Below are 26,462 nucleotides of genomic sequence, written 5' to 3'. Positions count from 1 at the left end.
AGCAAGCAAAAATGTTTTTTTCTTTTTCTCCTTGCACATGATTGGGTATTCTTTGCAAAGTGAGGCTTTACCCCATTTACTAAGCTCTGGAGCAACAGCACTTGCAAAGTGCACAGACTATTTGCCTTTAGTAAATCAACCTCTATGACTTAAACTGCCATAATCAGCGATTTTTATTATGACTGCGACATTATGGTGGACACATCGGACAATTTTGACACATTTTTGGGACCATTTGCATTAATACAGCGATCAATGCAAAAAAATTGCATTGATTACTGTACAAAATGTGACTGGCAGTGAAGGGGTTAACCACTAGGTGGCGCTGTAGGGGTTAAGTGTGTCCTAGGGAGTGATTCTAACTGTGGGGGGGAGGGGCTATGTGTGACACGACACTGATCACCGCTCCCGATTACAGGGAGCGGTGATCAGTGACAGTGTCATGAGGCAGAATGTAAACAAGCATCACCCTGTTCTTCCTCACCGTGAGACGATTGTGGGTATCCCCGCAGACATCGGGTCCGAGGGACCTGCGGTCATGGAGCTCCCGGCGGCGCGCCCGCGCCCGCAAGCCGCCTCTTAAAGATCAACGTACAGGTACGTTAATCTGCCTGTACGTGCCCTTCTGCCGCAGTATATCTTCGTAAGGTGGTCGGGAAGCGGTTAAACCTCTTTTCTTCTAATTTTAACGAGTGGCCACGTGTCTTGTTAAACTTCCTTCTATGGAAAATAAATGTATAAATTGAAATCATATCCCCTCTCAAGCGTCTCTACTCCAGAGAGAATAAGTTCAGTGCTTGCAACCTTTCCTCATAACTAATATCCTACAGACCCTTTATTAGCTTTGTTGCCCTTCTTTGTACTCGCTCCATTTCCAGTACATCCTTCCTGAGGCCTGGTGCCCAGAACTGGACATCATACTCCAGGTGCGGCCGGACCAGAGTCTTGTAGAGCAGGAGAATTATCGTTTTATCTCTGGAGTTGATCCCCTTTTTAATGCCAATATTCTGTTTGCTTTGTTAGCAGCAGCTTGGCATTGCATGCCATTGCTGAGCCTATCATCTACTAGGACCCCCAGGTCCTTTTCCATCCTAGATTCCCCCAGAGGTTCTCCCCCCAGTGTATAGATTGCAGTCATATTTTTGCCACCCAAATGCATGATTTTACATTTTTCTACATTAAACCTCATTTGCCATGTAGTTGCCCACCCCATTAATTTGTTCAGATCTTTTTGCAAGGTTTCCACATCCTGCGGAGAAGTTATTGCCCTGCTTAGCTTAGTATTATCCGCAAATACAGAGATTGAACTGTTTACCCCATCCTCCAGGTCATTTATTAACAAATTAAACAGGATTGGTCCCAGCACAGAACCCTGGGGGACCCCACTACCCACCCCTGTCCTCATAGAAGGTTAATAGATTGGTTTGGCAAGAATGATTCTTCATGAATCCATGCTGATTACTGCTAATGATACCGTTCTCATTACTAAAGTCTTGTATATAGTCCCTTATCCTCCCCTCCAAGAGCTTGCATACTATTAATGTTAGGCTAACGGGTCTGTAGTTTCCGGGGATGTATTTTGGCCCTTTTTAAATATTGGTGCTACATTTGCTTTTCTCCAATCAGCTGGTACCATTCCAGTCAGTAAACTGTTTGTAAAAAATAGGAACAATGGTCTGGAAATTACTTGACTGAGTTCCCTAAGGACCCTCGGGTGCAAGCCGTGACTTATTAATGTTATGTTTTTCAATTATTGTTTCTGTAGGCTGAACCAGTGGTCCACAATTGACTCAATTTGCCAAACAGATGCGCTCCTATCTTTTATTCTTTTTGAAAGAGTGTTTAGTGTAGCCAATAGTATTTTAACTCAAAAGTGCACAATACTGTTGACTACAAGTAACAAGGACTGTACAAGCCTTAGCTTTCTGCTACCCATTCATTTTTTTGGTTTACAAACTATTTATTAAGGTATTTACAGTATATAGTATCATTACAAAATACAGACAATGTCATAAGTAAAAAATTTATACCATAAGAAAAAAAAACACACTTTTCGAAGCATACAGTATAAAGAATCTCCAGAGTATCTGAGTCATTAAGTTTGCACATATAGGCATATAGAAAATCAAAAGAGCACCCAGTGGTTTGCTATCCATTACTGATATCACAGAATACACACAGACACCACCATCCCCATTCACTCCACCAACCAACATCATTAGTAGCTGCTAAATAACAAAAATACTCCATTCTCCAAAACCTCCACCACCTGAGGCTGCTTTGTTATTCATGGCTACCACTCCTCCCAGCCACAAAAATCAACAGATTTTTGCATCACCCCCTCTTGCTGTCAAAAGGGAACAAGGTAGAACACACCTGCAGACCGCCCGGTCAGATGAGATGACAAATCAGCTGCAGCTTAGCTCCTCCCAAGCCACTCCCCTCCCTGGTATTTCAAACCAAATATACCATTTGGATGATAGTACCTCATAATGATGGAAAGCACTGTCTCTCCTACTGCTGTACTATACTCCCCCAACTAAAAAAAATGATATTCCTCCAAATATAGGGCCCTTCCATAATACAATTTTTAGTTTACAGCAAGAAAACCTTGGATTTTTTGGTAAAAAGTATGCAACTAACTGTTTTCATTATCCTCTTTCAAATATTTTATTGAGAATAATACAGTACAAGTCATCGTACAATGAGTTTGTAGGAAAATAAGATATTCAAAATAGAAAACAAGGCTTCTCAATAGCTTTACAGAAAGTATATATTTTCATTGATTAGTGTAATTTAAAAATATTTCTCTAATTAAGACAAACATGTAAAATATTCTAAGAATAATTAAATCTAAGGTATATAATATGACATCAAGATTCAGGTTGGAGGAGACATGGCAACTTATGACCTGAAAGGATGGTTATCCTCAGGATAGTAGGGGAAAGCATGTTTGAAATCCAGGGCCAAGATCCATCCATGTGGCTTGGTACTTCCTGGGAAGAATGATAATAGATCGGACCATCCCAAGTGTCTCCTTTGTAAAAGTTTTATTAAACAATATATAACTGATTTATTATCTTGGTTTCTTATATACAGGGGGGGGGGTTACTGGGAAGTTTGTAAAGAGGATGCAGGAAGGAGGGTATCTCCAGAAAAGGTCTGTGTTTTAGTGAGTTCGGAATAATACATAAGTGGTGATATGTGAGATAGGTTTGTATCCTCGGGTAATTATAAGTAAGTGATCAAGACCAGGTGGTAGGTTGTGTTCAATCCATAGGAGCCATAATGATTCAAACTTGGATAATTTATCTAATTAGATCACCTCTATTTTGGCATGAATCATAGCCTGTGTTACTCGGTGTTTGACTGATACCATGCATAATGTGGTTGATTTCCAGGCTTTTGCAATGGTTTGTTTTGCAGCCGTGGTTATTAGGAGTAGGACTTTGAATTGGCGTGAGTTATGGCTTGTGGTTTATTATTCAGGATCGCTACAGTTGGGTCAGGCAGTATAGTGGTTTTGAACATGGTAGAGAGTGTTAGATATTTCAGACCTAAAGACACTAACTTTGGGACAAACCCACCAAATGTGTAAATGTGTACCCGGGTCGATACAGCCTCGGTAGCAGTTAGCGGGGTATTGGGGGAGGAGTTATGATATCCTAGCAGGTACCAGGTACCATCTGGTAAGCACCTTGTAATTGGTCTCTAAAGCTACTATATTTGGTGTGACAGATTTAGTAGCTTGCCAGATTTGAGCCCAGTTTAGTGTATCTGTTTGGAGGTTTAGATGAATTTTCCATTTGGTTGTATAGGATGGGGGGGGGGAGGCTGTGTGTGATAATAGTTGGGTATACAAATCTGAGATGAGTCCACGTCTATGAGGGTCAGATTTGCAAGCTTGTTCGAAGATTGTGAAGCTTGGGGTAGATGAGTCTAGGGGAGCGTTTTAGATTACAAATTGTTTTATTTGTAAGTATCTGAAGGTTTTCTTCTGAGGTAGAGCATGTGTTTCTCGTAGTGTAGTAAAGATGTGATAGTAGTAGTTTTGTAAAAATGATGTGAGCATATTAGTTCCGCTTTTGACCATGCAGTGAAGGAGGATGGAGAAGTCCAGGCTGGGTAGAAGGAAGAGTTATTGAGGAATGAGAGAAGGGGGTTATGTTTAGATTGAAGACCGAAACGAGATCTTAGTCTGTCCCACATTGAGAGGCTATGTTTAGTAATAGGGTTGGTGATTGTCCGGCGTTGTGCTGGTGGAAGCCAAAGAAGATTTGCTGTGGATAAAGGGTCACATTCCACCAATTCAATCGCAACCCAAAGGGGAATTTCTTTAGTGGCGTGGTATTTGGGTAATTGAGCTAATTGGGCAGCATAGTAATATTTAGAGAAGTTAGGAACACTTAACCCACCACGTGTGCGCGGAGTGTATAGAGTAGGTTGTGGGAGATGGAGTATAAGTTTTCCCCAAATGAATTGGGAAGCTTTTCTCTGTAGGATTCGTAGAAAATATGCTGGAACCTGTATCGGGAGTACTCTAAAAAGATTTAAAATCTTAGGTAGTATTGACATCTTGATTACAGTAATTCTACTCATCCAAGCTAATGGGAGGGAAGACCAGGTTTTCATTAGGGTCATGAGGTGATTTAGCATGGATGGGTAATTTGCCACAAATAGATTTGTTGGATTTGCTGTAAATGTGATTCCAAGATATGTAATTTGTGTTGTCAACCAAGTCAATGGGAGGGATTCTTGTAATTGTGTCTGTAGGTCAGGTGGTATAGAAATGTTTAAGGCTTTGGACTCACGTGGGTTTATTTTGAGTCCGGATATTGATTCAAATTTGGTTAGGGTGTCAATGAGGTTTGGAGCTGAAATTAGGGTGAAGTGAGGAATATTAGAACATCGTTTGCAAACATACATACTTTGTGTTGATGGCCTCCTAATTCAAGACCTTTAACATTCATGTTGGAACGAATGAGCTGTGCAAGGGGTTCAATTGCCAAAGCAAATAGGAGAGGGGAAAGGGGTCATCCTTGCCTGGTTCCTCTTTCAACGACTAAGGGGTCAGAATGGAATCCAGATTATGAGACATATACTTTTGGGTTATGATACATAGAAGAGATTCAACGCAGAAAATGTGTTCCAAATCCCCATCGGCATAGGATAGAGTTAAGATAAGGCCAAGAGAGAGAGTCAAATGCCTTTTGTATATGTCAATGGAGAGGAAGCAGGCAGGTATGAGGCAGGTTTGTGCTATATGGCTAAAAGGGTAGCACAGCGGATGTTGTCAGCTGTTTGTCTAGAAGGAATAAACCCAGTTTGATCTTTGTGAATGAGGGAGCCTATAATTGGGTTAAGTTGGTTGGAAAGAATTTTGGCCAGTATCTTAATGTCTAAATTAAGTATGGAAATTGGTCTGCAATTGGACCAGGAAGTGTCATCAGTATTCGGTTTAGGAATCATGGCGATGGATGCTAAGAGGGATTCAGTACGGAAGAAATGGTTTGAGAGGAGGGAGTTAAAGGCTTATACTTAGGAGGGGATAGTATAGCTGCAAAGTTTTTATAGTATGTTTCTGAAAAGCCATCAGGGCTAGGGCACTTATGTATTTGTAATGTTTTTATTGCTGTGCGGACTTCGAAGTCTGAGATAGGTCTATCAAGGATTTCTTTTTGAGCATCAGAGAGGGAGGGGAGTTGAATGGAGGAAAGAAGGGTATCAAATTTTGTTTGATCAAATTTATGAGTATTCCGGTACAGGTTAGCGAGTGGAATTTATAGAGAATTTTTTGAGGGTTACTGGAATAAGTGTCTTTGGAAAGTTGAAGTCTAATTGGTTTGGGGATATAGTTCGCCTTACATAGGGCTAAGGCCAAGGATGTAGTCGGCTTATTGGCTTTCATATAGAAAGTGTGTGTGGATTTTCTGAGAATATTTTCAGCCGAGTCCGTTAGGAAAAGATCAAGTTCTAATTGAGCTTTATCATATATTTGTTTATTTTGCTGAGAGGGTAAATTTTGAAAATTCTCCGAAGCTTGATAGAGGGCTTCATCTAGTAGCTCATGAAGTTGTTTCTTTAATTTATGATATGATGCTTGGCTGATAAAAACCCCTCTGATGGATGGTTTAAGGGCCTCCCATAGTGTCAGAGGATCTGTAACCATGGGATTCTTGTTTGTAAGATAGTCTTGTATAGCATTGTATAGCGTTCTATGTCTTGTCTATATTTAGGATTAGTTAGTAAACTATCATTTATATACCAAGTTCGGAGATTAGGTCGTGGGACCAGTGAGGAGAAGGTCGTCATGACCGCATTATGGTCTGACCATGAGCATGGTATGATTAGACAATTGAGAATGAGGGGTGAGATACTAATGCTGATAAGAAGGTGGTCTATATGAGAAAATTGTTTGCGAGGATGAGAATAATGTGTGTATTGTCTCCTAGTAGGGTTTTGTTCACGCCATGTATCGAGGAGGGAGTGTTGGTTCAGGAGTTGTTGGAAGGAGAGAGAGGCGCTGGAAATTTTTTGAGAGTCGGGATTTATCTAAAATTGCATATATTACTTGATTAGAGTTGCCACATATCATGAGCGTATCATTTTTATGTGTGTCCACTATGGAGAACAAGTGGGAGAGGAATGACACTGTTTTTATTTGGAGCATAGTATGAAACAATAGTAACTTCATTATCTAGTAAGAGACCAGAAAGTAGTAGGTATCTTCCCTCAGGATCTTTGATCTCTTTATGAAGAATGAATGGTGTAGTGTGGTGGAAAGCAATTAAAACGCCTCTCTGTTTGATGGAGGCCAAGGCTGTATAAACCTGGGGGTATTCTCGGCTGAGAACTTTTGGGGAGGATTGTGAAGAGAAATTTGTTTCCTGTAGACATACCACATGTGCTTTGAGTGTGGAAAAGGAGTGGAAAGCCTTGGTTCTTTTTGGAGGGGAGTTTAGTCCCTGTACATTGAGTGTTAAAATATTTAAAGTCATCACAATGTAGTGTATATAGGATTATGCCTAATTGTTTTAAGATTATTAACCGGAGAGGCTGGGGGATAAGGGAGGTTGGACCAAGGTGGAAAAAAGGACTGAGGATAGTATCAGTTAGGAACTGGGGATTGTAAATAATATCTGATAGTAGAAAGGGGTATGAGAAGCTTTGGTAAAAAGAAGGAAGGTGGCTCCGATGTGGAGTGAGTATCCAGAGGGTAGTGAAGAATCACCAGCCAATGGATACCGTAGGTCCAAAGAGTTTCCAATCAACAATGTCGGGTACTCGAGGATCAAATGGGAGGTGCAGTGTGTTATTTCCAGGACTATAACAGCCATTACTAAATTCATATAACTATATAATAAACAAGTCACTAATATTACAATAGGCATTATATAGAAAACTGGTAGGGTATTAGATAAGAGTAGAGCAAAACGTTACAACATTAGGGGGAAGGATTACATTTTCTGCAGATGAGTTGACGGCTTTAGTCAATTATTAAAGAACATTGCCAGAGGGGAAGGATTGTTTAGGTTATAATGGGAGAAGAGGTACAATCAAGCTCACTGCAGAAAGTTTTAAGACAGATTTTGGTTGAGATAGCAGATACATCTGTCTGTGAATTCTTACTACCCTGTGCTTATCAATCAGGGGGTAAAACCCCCATCCACAAGCCCAGGGGAGAGTTGTGGGATATAATTCCCTGATGAGTAAAATATGTTATCATATACAGAGTAGTGTTATTGTGTTCATTAAGAACCTTCATTTGGAACATGATGTAAGGCCTGTCTCTGGGTTAGTTACTGACAAGGTCACATTGTATGTGATTTAAAGAAAGGACAAGCCCATAGGGCCTGATATCACCTATACGAGAAACATCAGTCCATCTGTTCTTCTGGAGCTGGTGGTGGTAAATCAAAATGGCTCCTCTTGTGTGTGCTGGAATGACCTGGAAGATTAGGAATGTCCTGTGGAGTTTTAGGGGAGCTGGAAGTTGCTCGACGTGTGGATCCCTCAGCTGTATTTTCTGATATTGACAGGTGAAGATCGTGTATTGCTGCAAGAAGGTCATCTTCTGTTTTGCAGGTAAAGGAAGAACCCTTGTGGGAAAAGCAGACAGCGAAAAGGAAACTCCAACGATCTGAAATATGATGATGTTGGAGAATCAGCAAATGTGGCTTCATCGCTTTTTGTTTCAAGAGTGTCTGCTGTGAGAGGTCTTGAAAGATCTGGTAACGATATCCCTGGAAGATCAAGGAGTCTTTATTGCGGGCTGCTTCCATTAGTTGTTTCTTGGTGCGGAAGTAGTGTAGTTTTATTACAATGTCCATTGGGGGGGGGGTTGTGGAAATTTTATGAAGATGTATTTTATTATGTATTGTCACAGTGTCTCCCAGTGTTAGTTCTCCCTCAACCCACTCTAAAGAGCCAACTGGGGCAGACTGACACTGGTTGAGATCCGTTAGGTAGTGGAAAACTTCCTGTTGTTTGGAGAGAGGTGTTTGCGGAGTGAGGATATGTCAACCAGTGAAGGGCCCCTGTGCAATGCACAGAACGATCGTCTGGGGGGGGGTGTTCGCTCTACAAACACATTATCAGTTTAGTGAATATGCGCTCGTGTCAGCCCTGTATGCCTGATCAACATATTTATGGGGGCATGAGCATGCACCTGCAGATAAGCTCCCATCAGCAGGAATTGTAGTCTTTGTTTCATTGGTTGTTGTATAAATTCATTTCTCCTGTGTTGACATTCACATCCTGTGTTGTCATATCCTTATTTGGTCATATCCTTATTTGGTCATATCCTGTGAGGTCACATCCTGTGTAGGAGGCGATTGGCTGTTGGAGGCAGGCCTTCCAGTTTGTGACTTCCTGTTTGTGTGTGAATAAAAGAAGCAGTGAACTGCTCGGCGGGAGTCATGCTGAGATGAGGACTTAAGAATGTGGTAATGTCTGTTTACTGGGGAAGAGGGGAGACAAGGGGTTATTTTAAGATGCATTATACCATTATGGTGAAAGGGCGCATGTTAGCGCAGGTGAGATTGGTTATGTATAGCCAATCTCTCCACTACAGGGGGTCATCATCTGTTCGAGGCTAGCCAGGGTTCTATGAATCCTGTCCATCTCTAGGCGCTCTATGGGAATCGATGGGGCAAGTTCCTGAAAGAGCGCAGTAATGGTAGATTGGAGATCTTCTATGGCCTCAGGAATGCCACGGACACTGAGATTAGATCTCCTAGCTCTGTTCTCAAAGTCCTCAAGACGGGTACTGAGGGACAAATTTTCCTCCCTGAGGGCTTCTAATTCGTCATTATGATTAGTGGAAATAACATCCAGTTCATCCACCTTCTGTTCTAAAACAGAGGTGCGATGGCCCACCTCATGAATCCCACACGTGAGTTTTTCAGTGATTGTGTCTGAGGTGTTCTGTAAAGCCTTTTGTAATACCCACTCAAACTGACAGAGAAGGTCAGAGCCAGGGTATTCTGTAAAGTAATTGGAGTCATTCCAAAATCAAAATCCAGCTCACCTTTCTGAGTAGAAAGAGAAATCCTTGTCTGTGCCTGTTTCTGTGAAAGTGCAGAGTGGGAGGATGGCGCTGCCGCCATTTTAGTTGCGGCTCTAGTCAGCTCTTTACTGATTTAAGTTTCGTTTTTTTCCCGCTATACATGCTGTAAAAGTGTGCCCTGAAGTCCCTTTATTGTAAAGGTCACTTCTGGGAAACGGTATGCGGCTGTGACTTGCCAATATGTGGCTGTCAGGTCCCGGTGTCCGCAGAGCTCTAAGCAGCCATGTCCTTGCTCAGTCAGCTGCACGCATGCGCCTCCCTGTTTTCATTTTCCATGTAAAGTTTTGTAAAGGCGGGATCGATTTTGGGTGGTAGATTCACAAATTGCACAATTCATGAGTACAAAAGTAATGTTTTTTGTTCATTACAACTTCCCAGTGTTTGTTCTCAGCTTCAGGATCTCTCAGCATTGGATGTCACCAGGAGCCATAACAAGGTTTACATCTTGTTTTCTAAGCATCTCATGTAACCTTATCTGAGGTGGCCGTATCTGGAGGTCGAGAGTAAAAATTATTATTTTTTTTAATCAAATAAACTTGAAGAAGAAAACTCTTCCCACAGTGTAGACATCTGTAGGATAGAAATGGACAACCATGGAGACACAAGTGATGACCGAATCATCAATAGAATAAATAATGGTCACAATTCCTTGCTGCTCCCGGAAATCTGGGACCGGCTAGAAAAACTAAAATACAGAAAAGGAACCCAAATCACCCAGAATGATCGGATCATCAATGTGTGATCGGTTTAAGATGTGTGACTGAAGTATAATAAATGTTGTGTAAATGCAGCAATAAGTGTGTAGTCAGTATATTGGAGAGTGACTAATATTACATCTATTGTGCTTTTCTTTTATAGATCTGCCAACGTGGCTATATATCGTATTACCTTGTTTATCTACTGTTTTTTTACTATGCTTGGCTTATTATGGGAGGTTTTTGTGGAAATATTTCACAAGAGGTAAGTGTCTGAAAGATTAAAGAAACAATATAGAGCAGAAGGGTATAAAAACGGAGATATAAATTAGATTAAAGTGGAACTTTAGTCAGAAAATTAAGTTCTGTTATGCCGCATACACACGACCGGACTTTCCGGCAAACTAGGTCCGACGAACTTTCGGCAGAGTTCCGACGGACTTTCAGAATGAACAGACCTGGCCACACATGAACGGACTAAGTCCGGTCGAAAGTCCGTTCGTTTTGTACGTGATGACGTAAACGGGACAAAAAAAGGAAGTTCAATAGCCAGTAGCCAATAGCTTCCCTTGCGTCGAATTTGGTCCGTCGGACCAGCACACAGACAAACGTTTTTCCCGATTTTTAGTCCGTTGGACAGATTTGAAACATGTTCTATTTCTAGGTCCGTCTGATTTTTTCCCCAAAAAACGATCGGACTAGCCCACACACGATCGGATTGTCCGACTGGGAGTGGTGTGTTGGAGAGTAGTAGATATCAGAACCTTGTCCTCTTTATTATTTGAGTCAGACGGGGATAGGTCATATTGCAGCCTTTTAAGGTTTATTAAATACTATTTAGTTTTGTAATCATTTTTGTATGTAAACCGAGACTGGGGCTGTTATAGTATTCAGGGTTACATGAGTCCCCCCCCCCCCGTTTTTTTCTCTATATAAAAAACACCACCATTAATTTTACTCACTTATATATTTTTCTCACTTCCCCACCACCTATATGGATGGATTTACTTACCTGTTTTTAACCAGTAGGGGGACTATAATAACATGCCGTCTCCCCCTAGGAGATGGTTGATATGAAGTCACATTCGCTTTTAAATAAGGAGTTTTTTTGTGAACAATATAGTAAATATCCACAAGATGGAGCCAAGCTCCAAACCATAGTTGAACTTTCCAACTTTATTGCTATGAGCACAGTTCCTGTGGTCTATTTTCCAATTACCCGCCCACTTCCTGTTCCTAATAAAAAGTCACATTCGTTTTTAAATAAGGAGCTTTTTGTGAACAATATAGTAAATATCCACAAGATGGAGCCAAGCTCCAAACCATAGTTGAACTTTCCAACTTTATTGCTTTGAGCACAGTTCCTGTGGCCCATTTGCCAATTACCCGCCCCCTTCCTGTTCCTAATAAAAGCCACCATTTCAGTGACCAACGTACGCTTCCCTGAAGACGTTCACTACGAAACGTACGTAGGAGCGGTACGTGGTCACATGTCCTATCATCCAACAACATCCGGATCCTTTGGCTGCCCCCCTGTGTAAGCTGGAACGCACACCAGCGTGGAGGAGACATGAAAGGCTTTTTCTGACTGCGAAGTCACCCTGACATGCAAGCAGCCCCAGTGCCGGGTAGGCACCCACCAATGTAAGCGGCCATTTGGCTTTTTAATTTGTTTACTTTTTTAATAAATGGTTTTACGCTATGGAGACTGTTTTTGTTTCCTATGTATCCTTATCCTATCTTGAATGAGCCTGACGGGAACGATCCATGCCTATAATACCAACCACAGTCCGGCCATCCATGTGAGCAGGCACAGCCCTGCACAAGCGCTAGTGACTCTCTTTTTAACTAAAGGAGTCATTGGTATCTGGTAAGCAGATATCTACTACTTCGAGGTGTTTTCCTTTTCTTATTTTTCTCTGGTGATGGAAAACCTTTTGTTTACAGCAACAAGATTGGGATAATATTGAAAGATATCACTTCAACTACTTCAATCACCTTTTTATGTGGACAATCAATCACTATATATGTTTTCACTAATGTGGGCACTTCAATGTGTAATCTAACTATGATTTGTCAATATTATGATTTTCATTTTTTTTGGTAATGCAGGAGATATATTTATTTAGAGCACTTGAATAGTATGGTATCTAGCGCCCCCTAGCTTTCTCACATTTCCATTTTTTTGGTAATGCAGGAGATATATTTTTTTTGGAGCACTCGAATATTATGGTATCTAGCGCCCCCTATCTTTCTTACATTCCTTTTTTTGATTATCTATTTTTTTGATTATTCAAAAATTGGGGAGCAGCTTACACTGATTGTTTATATATTTCCACAATTTTTTTATTGTTGGGAATGTTTTCTTACTAGATGTACCACCAGTATATATAATTCATATATATTATCTGCTATCGACACCACTGGCGCAAAGGTATCTATTATTTTCTTCTGATATCTACTACTCTCCAACACACCACTCCCTGACTTATATCGGTTGGCTGAGTGTCCGAATATTATTCTTATATTGTTATCCCTAAGTTTAAATGATAACTGAACCGATATTATTTTACAATTACCGTATTTATCGGCGTATAACACGCACTTTTTTCCCCTTAAAATCAGGGGAAAATCGTGGGTGCGTGTTATATGCTGATCCCCACCGATCTCCGCTGATTATTTGCGATCGCGCCAACATACACATCCAAGGGTACAGATTTAAATATGGCGCCGGCAGAGCGAGCGCCGCCAAGATCGCCGCGGAGGGACTTGGTGGAGCAGAGATACACATAGCTGAGTGTACTCGACTCTTCTCGGCTCCGCTCACAGTCCTGCCCAGTCCCGCCATTGAACCTGTGTTATGTCCATCATAAGGCAGGACTGGGTGTGAATGTGAGCGGAGCCGAGAAGAGCCGAGCACACTCGGCTATGTGTATCTCTGCTCCGCCGAGTCCCTCCGTGGCGCATATTTAAATCTGTACACTCGGATGTGTATGTCGGCGCGATCGCAAACAATCAGCTGAGATGGCAAGGCTGCACTGGGGCAAGGCTGCAAGGCTGCACAGAGGCAAGGCTGCACTGACAAGGCTGCACTGGGACAAGGCTGCAATGGGCACTGGGGAAGGCTGCACTGACATGGCTGCACTGACATGGCTGCAAGGCTGCACTGGAGCAAGGCTGCACTGAGAAGGCTTCAATGACACTGAGAAGGCTGCATTGATGGACATTTAAATGTAAGTTTTTTTCCTTAAAATTCCCTCCTAAACTTGGGGTGCGTGTTATACGCCTGATAAATACGGTACATTAATACCATATCGGACATCTCAGTCTTTGAACATATTATCCAGCATTACAGAACTATATTTTAAACTTTTTTCAAATAGACTACTCGTGACAGCATATTAGTATACATTTTTGTATATTTTCTATTTTCTGCTACCAGTTTCATCCCTCTTCCTTTTTTTGTCATACCATCAAATTTATTAATTCACGACTATCAATAGGTATTTATATACTTTTTGAATTATTCAAATACCCAAATCTATATATCCAGTAGACTCACTCTGGATTTATGGTATACTTCTTCTTACTCTCAGGGACTCCATTTGCCTCAGTATATCACTCTGGCCATCATGCAGCCGCGGAACGTGTTAGGAACCTCCTCTTAGTAAGGACAATACCACTCGGCATACACCTAATCCCACCAGTATTAGTATCCAATGCTATTTTGACTCCTTGTTTTTAATGTAACTTAGCGAAACATATTAACAACTGTCTCACCATTTAATACTATGTAAGTGATTTGATTACATAATCATGAGTAGATAATTCTATGCCTTCACATGCCATGGTAATCCACTTATCATCATATATTCTAATTATCCTAGATGAATCTCTCTACTTATGTACATGGGATTTTTTTGTTTTTTTATTTTTAATAAATTTGCAATTCGCTGTGAATACTTTCCAGATGCGCTCTATTTATATCATGCAACTGAATAAACAAAATTGTTGCCATCAGCTTCCAATGTGATCTCTTAAACTTGAACTTTGTAAAATATAATTAAAAAGCAAAAATTGTAGATGAAATCTCAGTCTGTGACCATATAGTATAGAGATGAAGACTATGAACTGAGATCTATTCTATTATAACAATACTTCATAAAAAGAATCCAATATTGATATGTCAGAGTATTTCACAATGTCCAGGGACTCCAGTTAGTTGTAATAATATCCGCATAATCACTCTCTTCAGGTTAAAGTGGACCTGTCAGTACCTTTATATGAGAGCAGGAATACATTTCTGATGTGTCACAAAATAGACAAAATACAGCAACTATATAATCGTTCCAGAAAATTTCTACTTTTATCATTAAAAAGTCATTCTTGTGCTCCAGTCAGTGACTTTGCCTATGAAAATAGTAAAAGTGCGCTATGTCAAACAAATATTGTGTGAATATAAAAATCACATAATAATCCTCATAATCTTATAATATCAGATATCCACTGCCGTATACATATACAAATATTCAATGTGCAAATTACTGTGCAAAAACTAATATGATAAAGTGCAAATATAGTGCAGAAAATTCATATAATACACATTTTATATAGAGTGCAAAAATCAACAAAATAAATGACCATATTGATTGATCCAAAATTTCATACACAGAAAATAAATTAAAAATAAAAGTCCAAACAAAGTCCACCCGGGTGTAAGAGAAGTGATCTTGTGCTAAACACAGCTGTAAGTGAGCTACTTCAGTGCAGAATGAGTCCTTTTACATTTCAGTAACCATACCTCCCAACTTTGGAACTTGAGAATGAGGGACTCCTAGAGAAGGAAAAGACAAGCGGAGCGCACCATGACAAAAATGGGCGTGGCTAAAAAATGTGCTGAAGATTGAGGTGGCTTAAAGGAGAAGTCCAGCCTGAGCTTGTGTGGCTAGGCTTCTCTTAATGGCCCGTACACATGATCCAAATATCGTACGAAAACTGTCGTCCGAGGAAGAATCGTACGATTTTCGTTAAAGCGGGAGTCCGGCGAAAACATTTTTTTTAGATGTCAGCAGCTGCAAATACTGCAGCTGCTGACTTTTAAAATAAGGACACTCGCCTGTCCCGGGATCCAGCGATGTGGGCATCCGAGACCGAACCATCCCTCGATCCTCGGGTGCTGCCGCCGCCATTCTCAGTGAGGGAATCAGGAAGTGAAGCGTTGCGGCTTCACTTCCCGATTCCCTACTGCGCATGCACGAGTCAGGCTGTATGTTCTCAATGGTCCCCGCTATCTCCTGGGACCTGTGTCTTTCCCAGGAGACAGCGGGGGAGTGCGGGAGGGGGCGTGACTCCCGCGGGAGTCTATTCCCGGAAGTGGGTGCAGATACCTGTATTATACAGGTATCTGCACCCCCCTCCCCCTGAAAGGTGCCAATTGTGACACCTATTAGGCTCTAATAGGCATCAAAAAAGGCTTTCCTAACACTAAACCGCCTCTCCGCCAATCAGGTGCTCGGATCTGTTACCCATCACCTGATTGGCTGAAACGACAGGCGCTGTGATTGGATGCCTATCAGATGTCCAATCATAGCAGAGGATGGGAAGAGAGGATGGGGGAAGAGGAGCTGTCCCACTGAGACAGGGTAAGTGCAGACGTCGGGCCAGTGGGCCAGTGGGTGGGGGGGCACACTGGCAGCATTTGATATGGCACAGGGGCTGTGTTTGATGGGGCACAGTGGCAGCATTTGATAGCACGGTGGGAGCATTTGATATGGCACAGTGGCTGCGTTTAATGGGCACAGTGGCTGCGTTTGATGGCACAGTGGTGGCAGTTGATGGGCACAGTTGCTGCGTTTGATGGCACAGTGGCTGCGTTTGATGGGTACAGTTGCTGCGTTTGATGGCACAGTGGCTGCGTTTGATGGATACAGTGGCTGCGTTTGATGGGTACAGTGGCTGCGTTTGATGGCACAGTGGCGGCAATTGATGGGCACAGTAGCTGCGTTTGATGGCACAGTGGCGGCAATTAATGGGTACAGTGGCTGCGTTTGATGGCACAGTGGCTGCGTTTGATGGCACAGTGGCTGCGTTTGATGGCACAGTGGCTGCGTTTGATGGCACAGTGGCTATGTTTGATGGTACACTGGCAACAATTGATGGGCACAGTGGCTGCGTTTGATGGCACAGTGGCTGAGTTTGATGGGCACAGTGGCTGCGTTCGATGGCACAGTGGCTGCAATTGATGTTTTTTTTTTTTTCAGAATTTTTTGGTTTGTTTGCGCCCCCCCCCCCCAATTTTGAGCTCCAGTCGCCACTGCCTAGGTCACCATATTGTTGGCAACCAGCACCCACTGATTATGCAGCTTTGCATAGACCATTCTGGTTTGGGAATGACTGTGGCCCCAATGCAGCTGGGAGCATTTAAATATTGTGCCTGGGGGTGTTTATAGTATGCCTGTAAAGTGGCGCATTTTTCCCATGTTTAGAACAATTCCACAGCAAAATTACATTTCTAAAGGAAAATCTGTCATTAAAAACTGATCGCGGCTGTAATAAATTGTCAGGTCTCGGCAATATAGATTGAAAAAAAGGACATGGTCCCCCCCCAGTCCATTAACAGGCCCTTTTGGGTCTGGTATGAATATTAAGGGGAACCCTGAACCAAATTTTTTTTAAAAATTGCGTGCCCCCCCCCCCCAAAATCCATACCAGGCCCTTCAGGTCTGATATGGAAATTAAGAGGAACCCTGCGCAAAATAAAAAAAAAATGGCGTAGGGGTCCCCCCAAAATACATACCAGGCCCTTATCCGAGCATGCAACCTGGCAGGCCACAGGAAAAGAGGGGGGGCGAGAGGGCCCCCCTCCTGAACCATACCAGGCCACATGCCCTCAACATGGGGAAGGTGGTTTGGGGTCTCATCCCCACAACCCTTGCCCGGTGGTTGTGGGGGTATGCGGGCTAGGGGCTTAAAGGAATCTGGGGGGGGCCTTGTTTTCAATGAGTTTTATCTATATTGCTGAGACCCGACAATTCATTACAGCCGCGATCAGTTTTAAATGAAAATTTTTCCTTTAGAAATATCATTTTGCTGTGGTACTGTTCTAAACACGGGAAAAATGCGCCACTTTACAGGCATACTATAGACACCCGCCAGGCACGATATTTAAAGGAATATTTCATTTTTATTGTTTCACTTTAAGCATTAAAAAATACACTTCTGCGGAAAAAATGTCCGGACCCGGGTCCCCGAACACTTTTTATGACAATAACTTGCATATAAGCCTTTTAAAATGGGCACTTTTGGTTTTTCATGTTAATGTCCCATAGACTTTAAAGGTGTTCCGCAGCTTTCAAATTTGCAGCGAACACCACATAATGTTCGCTGTTCGACTCGAACATCGGGCTCATCCCTACTGGCCAGTAACACACCTCCTGCAGGCAAAGTAACTCAGTACCGGGCTTTTGGGGATGTGATGTGAATATATGTTTTCAGTAGTATATATGAGTGCTTTTGCTACTCCTTGAGAGGTAGCACCTTCAAAACGTCCCACTCCTTTTTTCTTTTGGTTGGCATTTGTGCTATAAGGCAGTGGTCATCAACCCTGTCCTCAGGGCCCACTAACAGGCCAGGTTTTATGTATTACCTTGGGGAGATGCAGACTAGAATACGGCAATCACTGAGCAGCAAATGATATCACCTGTGATGTATTTCAGTTATCTTGCAAACCTGGCCTGTTAGTGGGCCCTGAGGACAGGGTTGATGACCACTGCTATAAGGGATGTGGTGAGGAAATTATCCATTGCAATACTAGTTAAATACGGCGTATGGCATATTAAGGAAATGGAGATGTACAGTGCCTTGCAAAATCATTCACCCCCCTTGCCATTTTTCCTGTTTTGTTGCCTCACAACCTGGAATTAACATGGATTGTTTGAGGATTTGCATCATTTAATTTACAGAACATGCCCACAACTTTGAAGATTTTTTTTTTTATTGTGAAGCAAACAACAAATAGGACAAAATAACAGAAAAAGTCAATGTGCATAACTATTCACCCCCCTAAAGTCAATACTTTGTAGAGCCATCTTTTGCAGCTATCACAGCTCCAAGTCGCTTTGGATAAGTCTCTATGAGTCTTGCCATATCTTACCACTGGGATTTTTGCCCATTCCTCCTTGCAAAACTGCTCCAGCTCTTTCAAGTTGGATGGTTTGCGCTTGTGAACAGCAATCTTCTGACCACAGATTTTCTATTGGATTGAGGTCTGGGCTTTGACTAAGCCATTCCAACACATTTACATGTTTCCCCTTAAACACTCAAGTATTGCTTTAGCAGTGTGTTTGGGGTCATTGTCCTGCTGGAAGGTGAACCTCCGTCCTAGCCTCAAATCACACACAGAGTGCTACAGGTTTTGCTCAAGAATATCCCTGTATTTATCACCATCCATCATTCCCTCAACTCTGACCAGTTTCCCAGTCCTGACTGCTAAAAAACATCTCCACAGCATGATGCTGCCACCACCATGTTTCACAGTGGGGATGGTGTTCTTTGGGTGATGTGATGTGTTGGGTTTGTGCGTTTTCTTTGATGGCCAAAAAGTTCAATTTTAGTCTCATCAGACCAGAGCACCTTCCTCCATACATTTTGGGAGTCTCCCACATGTCTTTTCACAAACTCAAAACGTGCCATTTTGTTTTTTGCAGAAAGTAATGGCTTTCTTCTGGCCACTCTGCCATAAAGCCCAACTCTATGGAGCGTACAGCTTATTGTCGTCCTATGTACAGATACTCCAGTCTCTGCTGTGGAACTCTGCTGCTCCTCCGGGGTTACCTTAGATCTCTGTGTTGCCTCTCTGATTAATGTCCTCCTTGCCCGGTCCATGAGTTTTGGTGTGCAGCCGTCTCTTGGCAGGTTTGCTGTTGTGCCATGTTCTTTCCATTTGGTTATGATAGATTTGATGGTGCTCCTAAGGATCATCAAAGATTTGGATATTTTTTTATAACCTAACCCTGACTTGTACTTCTCAACAACATTGTCCCTTACTTGTTTGAAGAGTTCCTTGGTCTTCATGGCAGTGTTTGGTTAGTGGTGCCTCTTGCTTAGGTGTTGCAGCCTCTGGAGCCTTTCAAAAAGGTGTGTATATGTAATGACAGGTCATGTGACACTTAGATTGCACACAGGTGGACATCATTTCACTAATTATGTGACTTCTGAAGGTAATTGGTTGCACCAGAGCTTTTCATGGACTTCATAACAAAGGAGGTGAATACATATGCACATGCCAATTATCAGTTTTTTATTTCTGAAAAATAATTTTATGCACATATTTTTCAAATTTTACTTCACCAACTTAGACTATTGTGTTCTGATCCATCACATATAATTCATATTAAAAAAACATTGAACTAAAGGCTGTAATGTAACAAAATAGGTAAAAAGTCAAGGGGGGTGATTACTTTTGCAAGGCACTGTATTTTACTTCTTCTCATTGTTTTCTAGGTAATCTTACTGTATCCAGGATCTCAGGAAATTATTACATGACTCATATGAAGAGAACAACTCTAACCTGTCAGATAACAGATTTCAGACAAAAAGAAATCCAGATAAATGTACCGTATATCTGAAAAGACGTAATGACATTAAAAAACATCTTCTCGCCTCCTGGGAATCCAATAATTCTTCTAATTACTTACTGATGGCTGAAGACCAGAGAGACAATTCCCATATTCTGCCTCTTCTAGAGGAAAGTGCTGCAAGCCGTACATTGTTACCTGTGGAAATGGAAGCTGAGATAAGAAAATCCGGGACTGGAAAGTACAAGTGTTTCTGCTCCATTACTATAACCCCGAGTAGAGATACAGATAATGGTGCTGTGCTTGGTGTAGAAGTGGAACACGCTTCTCTAAAACGGCCCATCTCTGTACACAGAACTCTGAATGTGTACAGTCCAGTAGGTAAGTAATGGTTATGTTGTAGGTACTGAAAATGTGTTTTATACTTAAAAAAGTTCTCTGGTCACAGCTAGGGATGAGTTTCGAGTCCGAGTCGAACCCATGTTCGACTCGAACATCGCCTGTTTGGTTGTTCGTCAAATTGCGAACGTTATGGGCTGTTCACGCCAAATTTGAGTGGCGCGAACGGCCCATAATTCACTGCGGCATCGCAGTGCATTGCTGGCTGATGATTGGCCAAGCATGCACTATGACCCGCATGCTTGGCCAATCACAGCGCCGTCTTTACCGAGAGCCGTAACTGGCCAAAGCCAGGGTGGCTTTGGCCAATTATGGCTCAGGGGATTTAGTACACGCCCCACACTATATAAGGCCACCTGCGTGGCGGCCTTGTGTAGCATGTTGCGGCAGCGGAGAGAGATAGACAGAGAGACAGTGTCATTTGATTTAAGTTAGAGTTAACAGGCGAGTCAGTTAGCTGCACTTACAGTGTATTGTGTATAAATATGCATCCTAGGTGTTGTGTGTGTGTGTGTGTGTGTATATGTATATATATATATATATATATATATATATATATATATATACACACACACACACACAATTGCAATAAAAAGTATGTGAACCCTTTTGGAATGATATGGATTTCTGCACAAATTGTTCATAAAATGTGATCTGATCTTCATCTAAGTCACAACAATAGACAATCACAGTCTGCTTAAACTAATAATGCACAAAGAATTAAATGTTACCATGTTTTTATTGAACACACCATGTAAACATTCACAGTGCAGGTGGGAAAAGTATGTGCACCCTTGGATTTAATAACTGGTTGGCAGCAATAACTTCAACCAAACATTTCCTGTAGTTGCAGATCTGACATGCACAACGGTCAGGAGTAATTCTTGACCATTCCTCTTTACAGAACTGCTTCAGTTCAGCAATATTCTTGGGATGTCTGCTGTGAATCGCTTTCTTGAGGTCATGCCACAGAATCTCAATCGGGTTGAGGTCAGGGCTCTGACTGGGCCACTCCAGAAGGCGTATTTTCTTCTGTTTAAGCCATTCTGTTGTTGATTTACTTCTATGCTTTGGCTCGTTGTCCTGTTGTAACACCCATCTTCTGTTGAGCTTCAGCTGGTGGACAGATGGCCTTAAGTTCTCCGGCAAAATGTCTTGATAAACTTGGGAATTCATTTTTTCCTTCAATGATAGCAATCTGTCCAGGCCCTGACGCAGCAAAGCAGCCCCAAACCATGATGCCCCCACCACCATACTTCACAGTTGGGATGAGGTTTTGATGTTGGTGTGCTGTGCCTCTTTTTTTCAACACATAGTGTTGTGTGTTTCTTCCAAACAACTCAACTTTGGTTTCATCTGTCCACAGAATATTTTGCCAGTAATGCTGTGGAACATCCAGGTGCTCTTGTGCAAACTGTAAACGTGCAGCAATGTTTTTTTTGGACAGCAGTGGCTTCCTCTATGGTATCCTCCCATGAAATCCATTCTTATTTTGTGTTTTACGTATCGTAGATTCGCTAACAGGGATGTTAGCATATGCCAGAAACTTTTGTAAGTCTTTAGCTGACACTCTAGGATTCTTCTTCACCTCATTGAGCGCTGTGCTCTTGCAGTCATCTTTACAGGACGCCCACTCCCAGGGAGAGTAGCAGCAGTAGCAGCATTTATAGACAATTTGTCTTACCGTGGACTGATGAACATCAAGGCTTTTGGAGATACTTTTATAACCCTTTCAGCTTAATGCAAGTCAACAATTCTTAATCGTAGGTCTTCTGAGAGCTCTTTTGTGGGAAGCATCATTCACATCAGGCAATGCTTCTTGTGAAAAGCAAACCCAGAACTGGTGTGTGTTTTTTATAGGGCAGGGCAGATGTAACCAACACCTCCAATCTCATCTCATTGATTGGACTCCAGTTGGCTGACACCTCACTCTTATTAGCTCTTGTATATCTCATTAGTCTAGGGGTTCACATACTTTTTCCACCTGCACTGTGAATATTTACATGGTGTGTTCAATAAAAATATGGTAACATTTAATTTGTTGTGTGTTATTAGTTTAAGCAGACTGATTGTCTATTGTTGTGACTTAGATAAAGGTCAGATCACATTTTATGACCAATTTGTGCAGAAATCCATATCATTCCAAAAGGATTCACATACTTTTTATTGCAACTGAATACACTGTATTCAGTTTAGCTAGATCCGTTCCTGTTATTCTCTTCCTAATATACTGACAGGCAGGCAGGTGTTTTTACAGTATTTACAGTTAGTGTACTGTATCCTCTGCACAGTGTGCACCTAAAGCTACCCAAAGAAAATTGCTGGTGTTCTTCTGATCCTATTAGTACCACAGGCAGGCAGCTGCAGTATTTACAGTTAGTGTACTGTGTCCTTTGCACAGTGTGCACCTAAAGCTACCTGAAGACAATTGCTTGTGTTCTTCTGATCCTATTAATACCACAGGCAGGCAGCTACAGTATTTACAGTTATGCCCTGTACACATGGTCAGACATTGATCGGACATTCCGACAACAAAATCCTAGGATTTTTTCCAACGGATGTTGGCTCAAACTTGTCTTGCATACACATGGTCACACAAAGTTGTCGGAAAATCTGATCGTTCTGAACGCGGTGACGTAAAACACGTACGTCTGGACTATAAACTGGGCAGTAGCCAATAGCTTTCATTTCTTAATTTATTCTGAGCATGCGTGGCACTTTGTCCGTCGGATTTGTGTACACACGATCGGAATTTCCGACAACGGATTTTGTTGTCGGAAAATTTTATAGCAAGCTCTCAAACTTTGTGTGTCAGAAATTCCTATGGAAAATGTGTGATGGAGCACACACACAGTCGGAATTTCCGACAACAAGGTCCTATCACACATTTTTTATCGGAAAATCCTATCGTGTGTATAGGGCATTAGTGTACTGTGTCCTTTGCACACTGTGCACCTAAAGCTACCTGAAGACAATTGCTGGTGTTCTCATACTAATAATACTACAGGCAGGCAGTTGATTCTGCTAGCTTCAGTATAATCAGTGTATATATATATATATATATATATATATATATATATATATATATATATATATATATTATACATCCCGGCTTTGTGCAGCTACATCTCACCGCAGGCCATTAGTATGTCTGGAATAGGGATGAGCTTCAAGTTCGAGTCTAACTCATGTATGACTCGAACATCAGCTGTTCGCTAGTTCGCCGAACAGCGAACAATTTGGGGTGTTCGCGGCAAATTCGAAAGTCGCGGAACAACCTTTAAAAGTCTATGGGAGAAATCAAAAGTGCTAATTTTAAAGGCTTATATGCATGGTATTGTCATAAAAAGTGTTTGGGGACCCGGGTCCTGCCCCAGGGGACATGGATCAATGCAAAAAAAAGTTTTAAACACGGCCATTTTTTTTCGGGAGCAGTGATTTTAATAATGCTTAAAGTAAAACAATTAAAGTTTAATATTCCTTTAAATTTCGTACCTGGGGGGTGTCTATAGTATGCCTGTAAAGGGGCGCATGTTTCCTGTGTTTAGAACAGTCTGACAGCAAAATTACATTTCAAAGGAAAAAAGTCATTTAAAGCTACTCGCGGCTATTAATGAATTGCCGGTCCGACAATACACATACAAGTTCATTGATAAAAACGACATGGAAATTCCCCACAGGGGAACCCCGAACCAAAATTTAAAAAAAAATGAAGTTGGGGGTCCCCCTAAATTCCATACCAGGCCCTTCAGGTATGGTATGGATATTAAGGGGAACCCCGGCCAAAATTAAAAAAAAAAAAATGGTGTGGGGTCCCCCTCAAAATCTATACCAGGTCTGGTATGGATTTTAAGGGGAACCCCGCGCCACAGTATTAAAAAAATGGCGTGGGGTCCCCCCAAAAATCCATACCAGACCCTTATCCGAGCACGCAACCTGGCAGGCTGCAGGAAAAGAGGGGGGGACGAGAGAGCGCCCCCCCTCCTTAACCGTACCAGGCCACATGCCCTCAACATTGGGAGGGTGCTTTGGGGTAGCCCCCCAAAACACCTTGTCCCAATGTTGATGGGGACAAGGGCCTCATCCCCACAACCCTTGCCCAGTGGTTGTGGGGGTCTGCCGGCGGGGGGCTTATCGGAATCTGGAAGCCCCCTTTAACAAGGGGACCCCCAGATCCCGGCCCTCCCCCCTGTGTGAAATAATAAGGGGGTACAAAAGTACCCCTACCATTTCACAAAAAAACTGTCAAAAATGTTAAAAATGACAAGAGACAGTTTTTTACAATTCCTTTATTTAAATGCTTCTTCTTTCTTCTATCTACTTTCTTCTATCTTCTATCTTCCTTTGGTTTCTTCCTCCATCTTCTTCTTCTGGTTCTTCCTCCGGTGTTCTCGTCTGGCATCTTCCTCCGCGGCGTCTTCTTCCCTTCTTCTCGGGCCGCTCCGCATCCACCATGATGGGAGGCTCCCGCTGTGTGACGCTTCTCCTCTTCTGACGGTTCTTATAACGCCCCCAGTGACCCCGACCCCCCTGACGCACAGGGACTTGATGGGGACTTCCCTGTGGCATTCCCCGTGACGTCAGAGGGGGGCGGGGTCACCAGTTACGTAACGGATTTTGTTGTCTGAAAATTTGAGAACCAGCTCTCAAATTTTTGTTGTCAGAAATTCCGACAAAAAATGTCCGATGGAGCCTACACACGGTTGGAATTTCAGACAACAAGCTACCATCGAACATTTGTTGTCGGAAATTCTGATGGTGTGTATGCGGTAAAAGTGTTTTGGTTTGTTTGATAAGTGCAAAATATTACCTATTGATCCTGCCAGAAATCCAGTGAGCGCCTAACTCCCTGTGCTGCACTGAAATCCCAAGCAGTGTTACCAGCACTTTGCACTTCATCTCTATGAACTAAAGAACACCACCCCCCCATGTTATGATAAAGAGGAGAGGGCAAGATGTTCAGTACTCATGACTAGGATTTTATAGATGATAGACTGAGGTTAAACTTTAACTTGGTTGGTGGCTTCCTTATCCACTGGACAGGAATGAAGGTAGTTAGCTAGCTTGTAGTTTTAGGGGTTCTGATTCTTTTTTTGATGGTTTCAAACTTGTGAGTGGAGTTCATAGATCGCAAGTCGACCTATCATCAGTTTTGCAGGTAATTCCCCAGTGGCACTGTCCTGTAGTTTTGTAGAGCGATAGTTCTAGTTTTGCTGAAGAGTCCCTCATACAGGCGTAACTCTCCGAAATGGCCACTTGACTCCCAGGCTCCGTCCCGCTCCGGCCGTCTGATTCACTTGGCAGCAAGCAGACAGAGCCGCACTGCACTTTTCCTTGCTCCTCCGATCCCAGAAGGATCCGGGAACATCTGAATATCACAGGGGAGCGCAAGGAGGGATTTATCCTGGCAATTGGACGCTGTTTCCCGGGCCCAGGAGCAATCCAATATGGCATCCGGCGCGCTGCATGAGACAGCAGCAGAGATGGAGAACATGGATGCCGGCGCTGAGTCATCCCTGCAACCTAACACCCTGCCGGGATCCATCACAGTGAGTACACTCAGCGGCCCGGTCCCCTCACCAGCCTCCACAGAATCTCTCATAGAGAGAATGCTGGATGACCTCCTTTTATCCCCTTTGGGAGACATGGACAGAAGTTCTGGGCTGCATGAGGGCATGACTCTGCCCCCCTCAGTGCACCCCACTGACCTCACTACAATTATAGCCTCGTTCTCCAAGATGCTCTCCAGAGGCCTGGCACAGACAGCAACGCAAATTACCTCTATTATCCAGGCTGACCTCCACAACTTGGGTACTAGAATAGAGGCCATCAAGCAGAAAACGGAACATGCCATAGCAAGAGCAAACCAAAATACCTCTCGCATACAAGATCTACAAGATCAATTGGAATCAGCACATGAGAAAATTGATGACCTGGAAAATAGGACCAGACGTTATAATTTTAGAGTCAGAGGCCTTCCAGAATCTATTAAAGACACTTCTGAGGTGATTTGCGCCCTTATCAAGGACCTTATTCCTGGCATATCAGAGCATGTCTGGAGCTGGATAGGGCTCATAGAGCACTGCAGCCACCTCGTACTGAGGGTCCTCCCCGAGTTATCATTGTGAAGTCACACTACTATACTGTGAAGGAGGAAGTCATGAGGAGATCGAGGGAAGCGGACCGACTTACTATTTAGGGCCACCCTGTCCAGGTGTTCGCTGA

General features: G+C 42.5%; 1 protein-coding gene across 2 annotated transcripts in view; it reads left to right on the top strand.

Annotated features, from left to right (window-relative positions):
• Positions 1–20,012, top strand: part of LOC141111850 (natural cytotoxicity triggering receptor 3 ligand 1-like) — a 133,467-nt gene extending 113,455 nt beyond the window's left edge. The window contains exons 6-7 of one of the 2 annotated variants that reach the window (XR_012236479.1): positions 10,427–12,133; positions 19,765–19,893. Coding sequence is in view for 1 of the 2 variants with exons in the window: in XM_073604012.1 (XP_073460113.1) it covers positions 10,427–10,528; positions 19,765–19,889 (227 nt within the window). In the remaining variant the exon portion in view is untranslated. Of the gene's footprint in view, positions 1–10,426; positions 12,134–19,764 lie in introns of both variants that reach the window. The other variant, XM_073604012.1, reaches the window with a different exon arrangement.
• Positions 20,013–26,462: the final 6,450 nt, after the last annotated feature.

Source organism: Aquarana catesbeiana, linkage group LG11, assembly GCF_042186555.1.
Source record: "Aquarana catesbeiana isolate 2022-GZ linkage group LG11, ASM4218655v1, whole genome shotgun sequence".
Taxonomy (NCBI): Eukaryota; Metazoa; Chordata; class Amphibia; order Anura; family Ranidae; genus Aquarana; species Aquarana catesbeiana.
The sequence above is the reverse complement of the archived record's forward strand: the minus strand, read 5'-3'. Positions and strand labels throughout refer to the sequence as shown.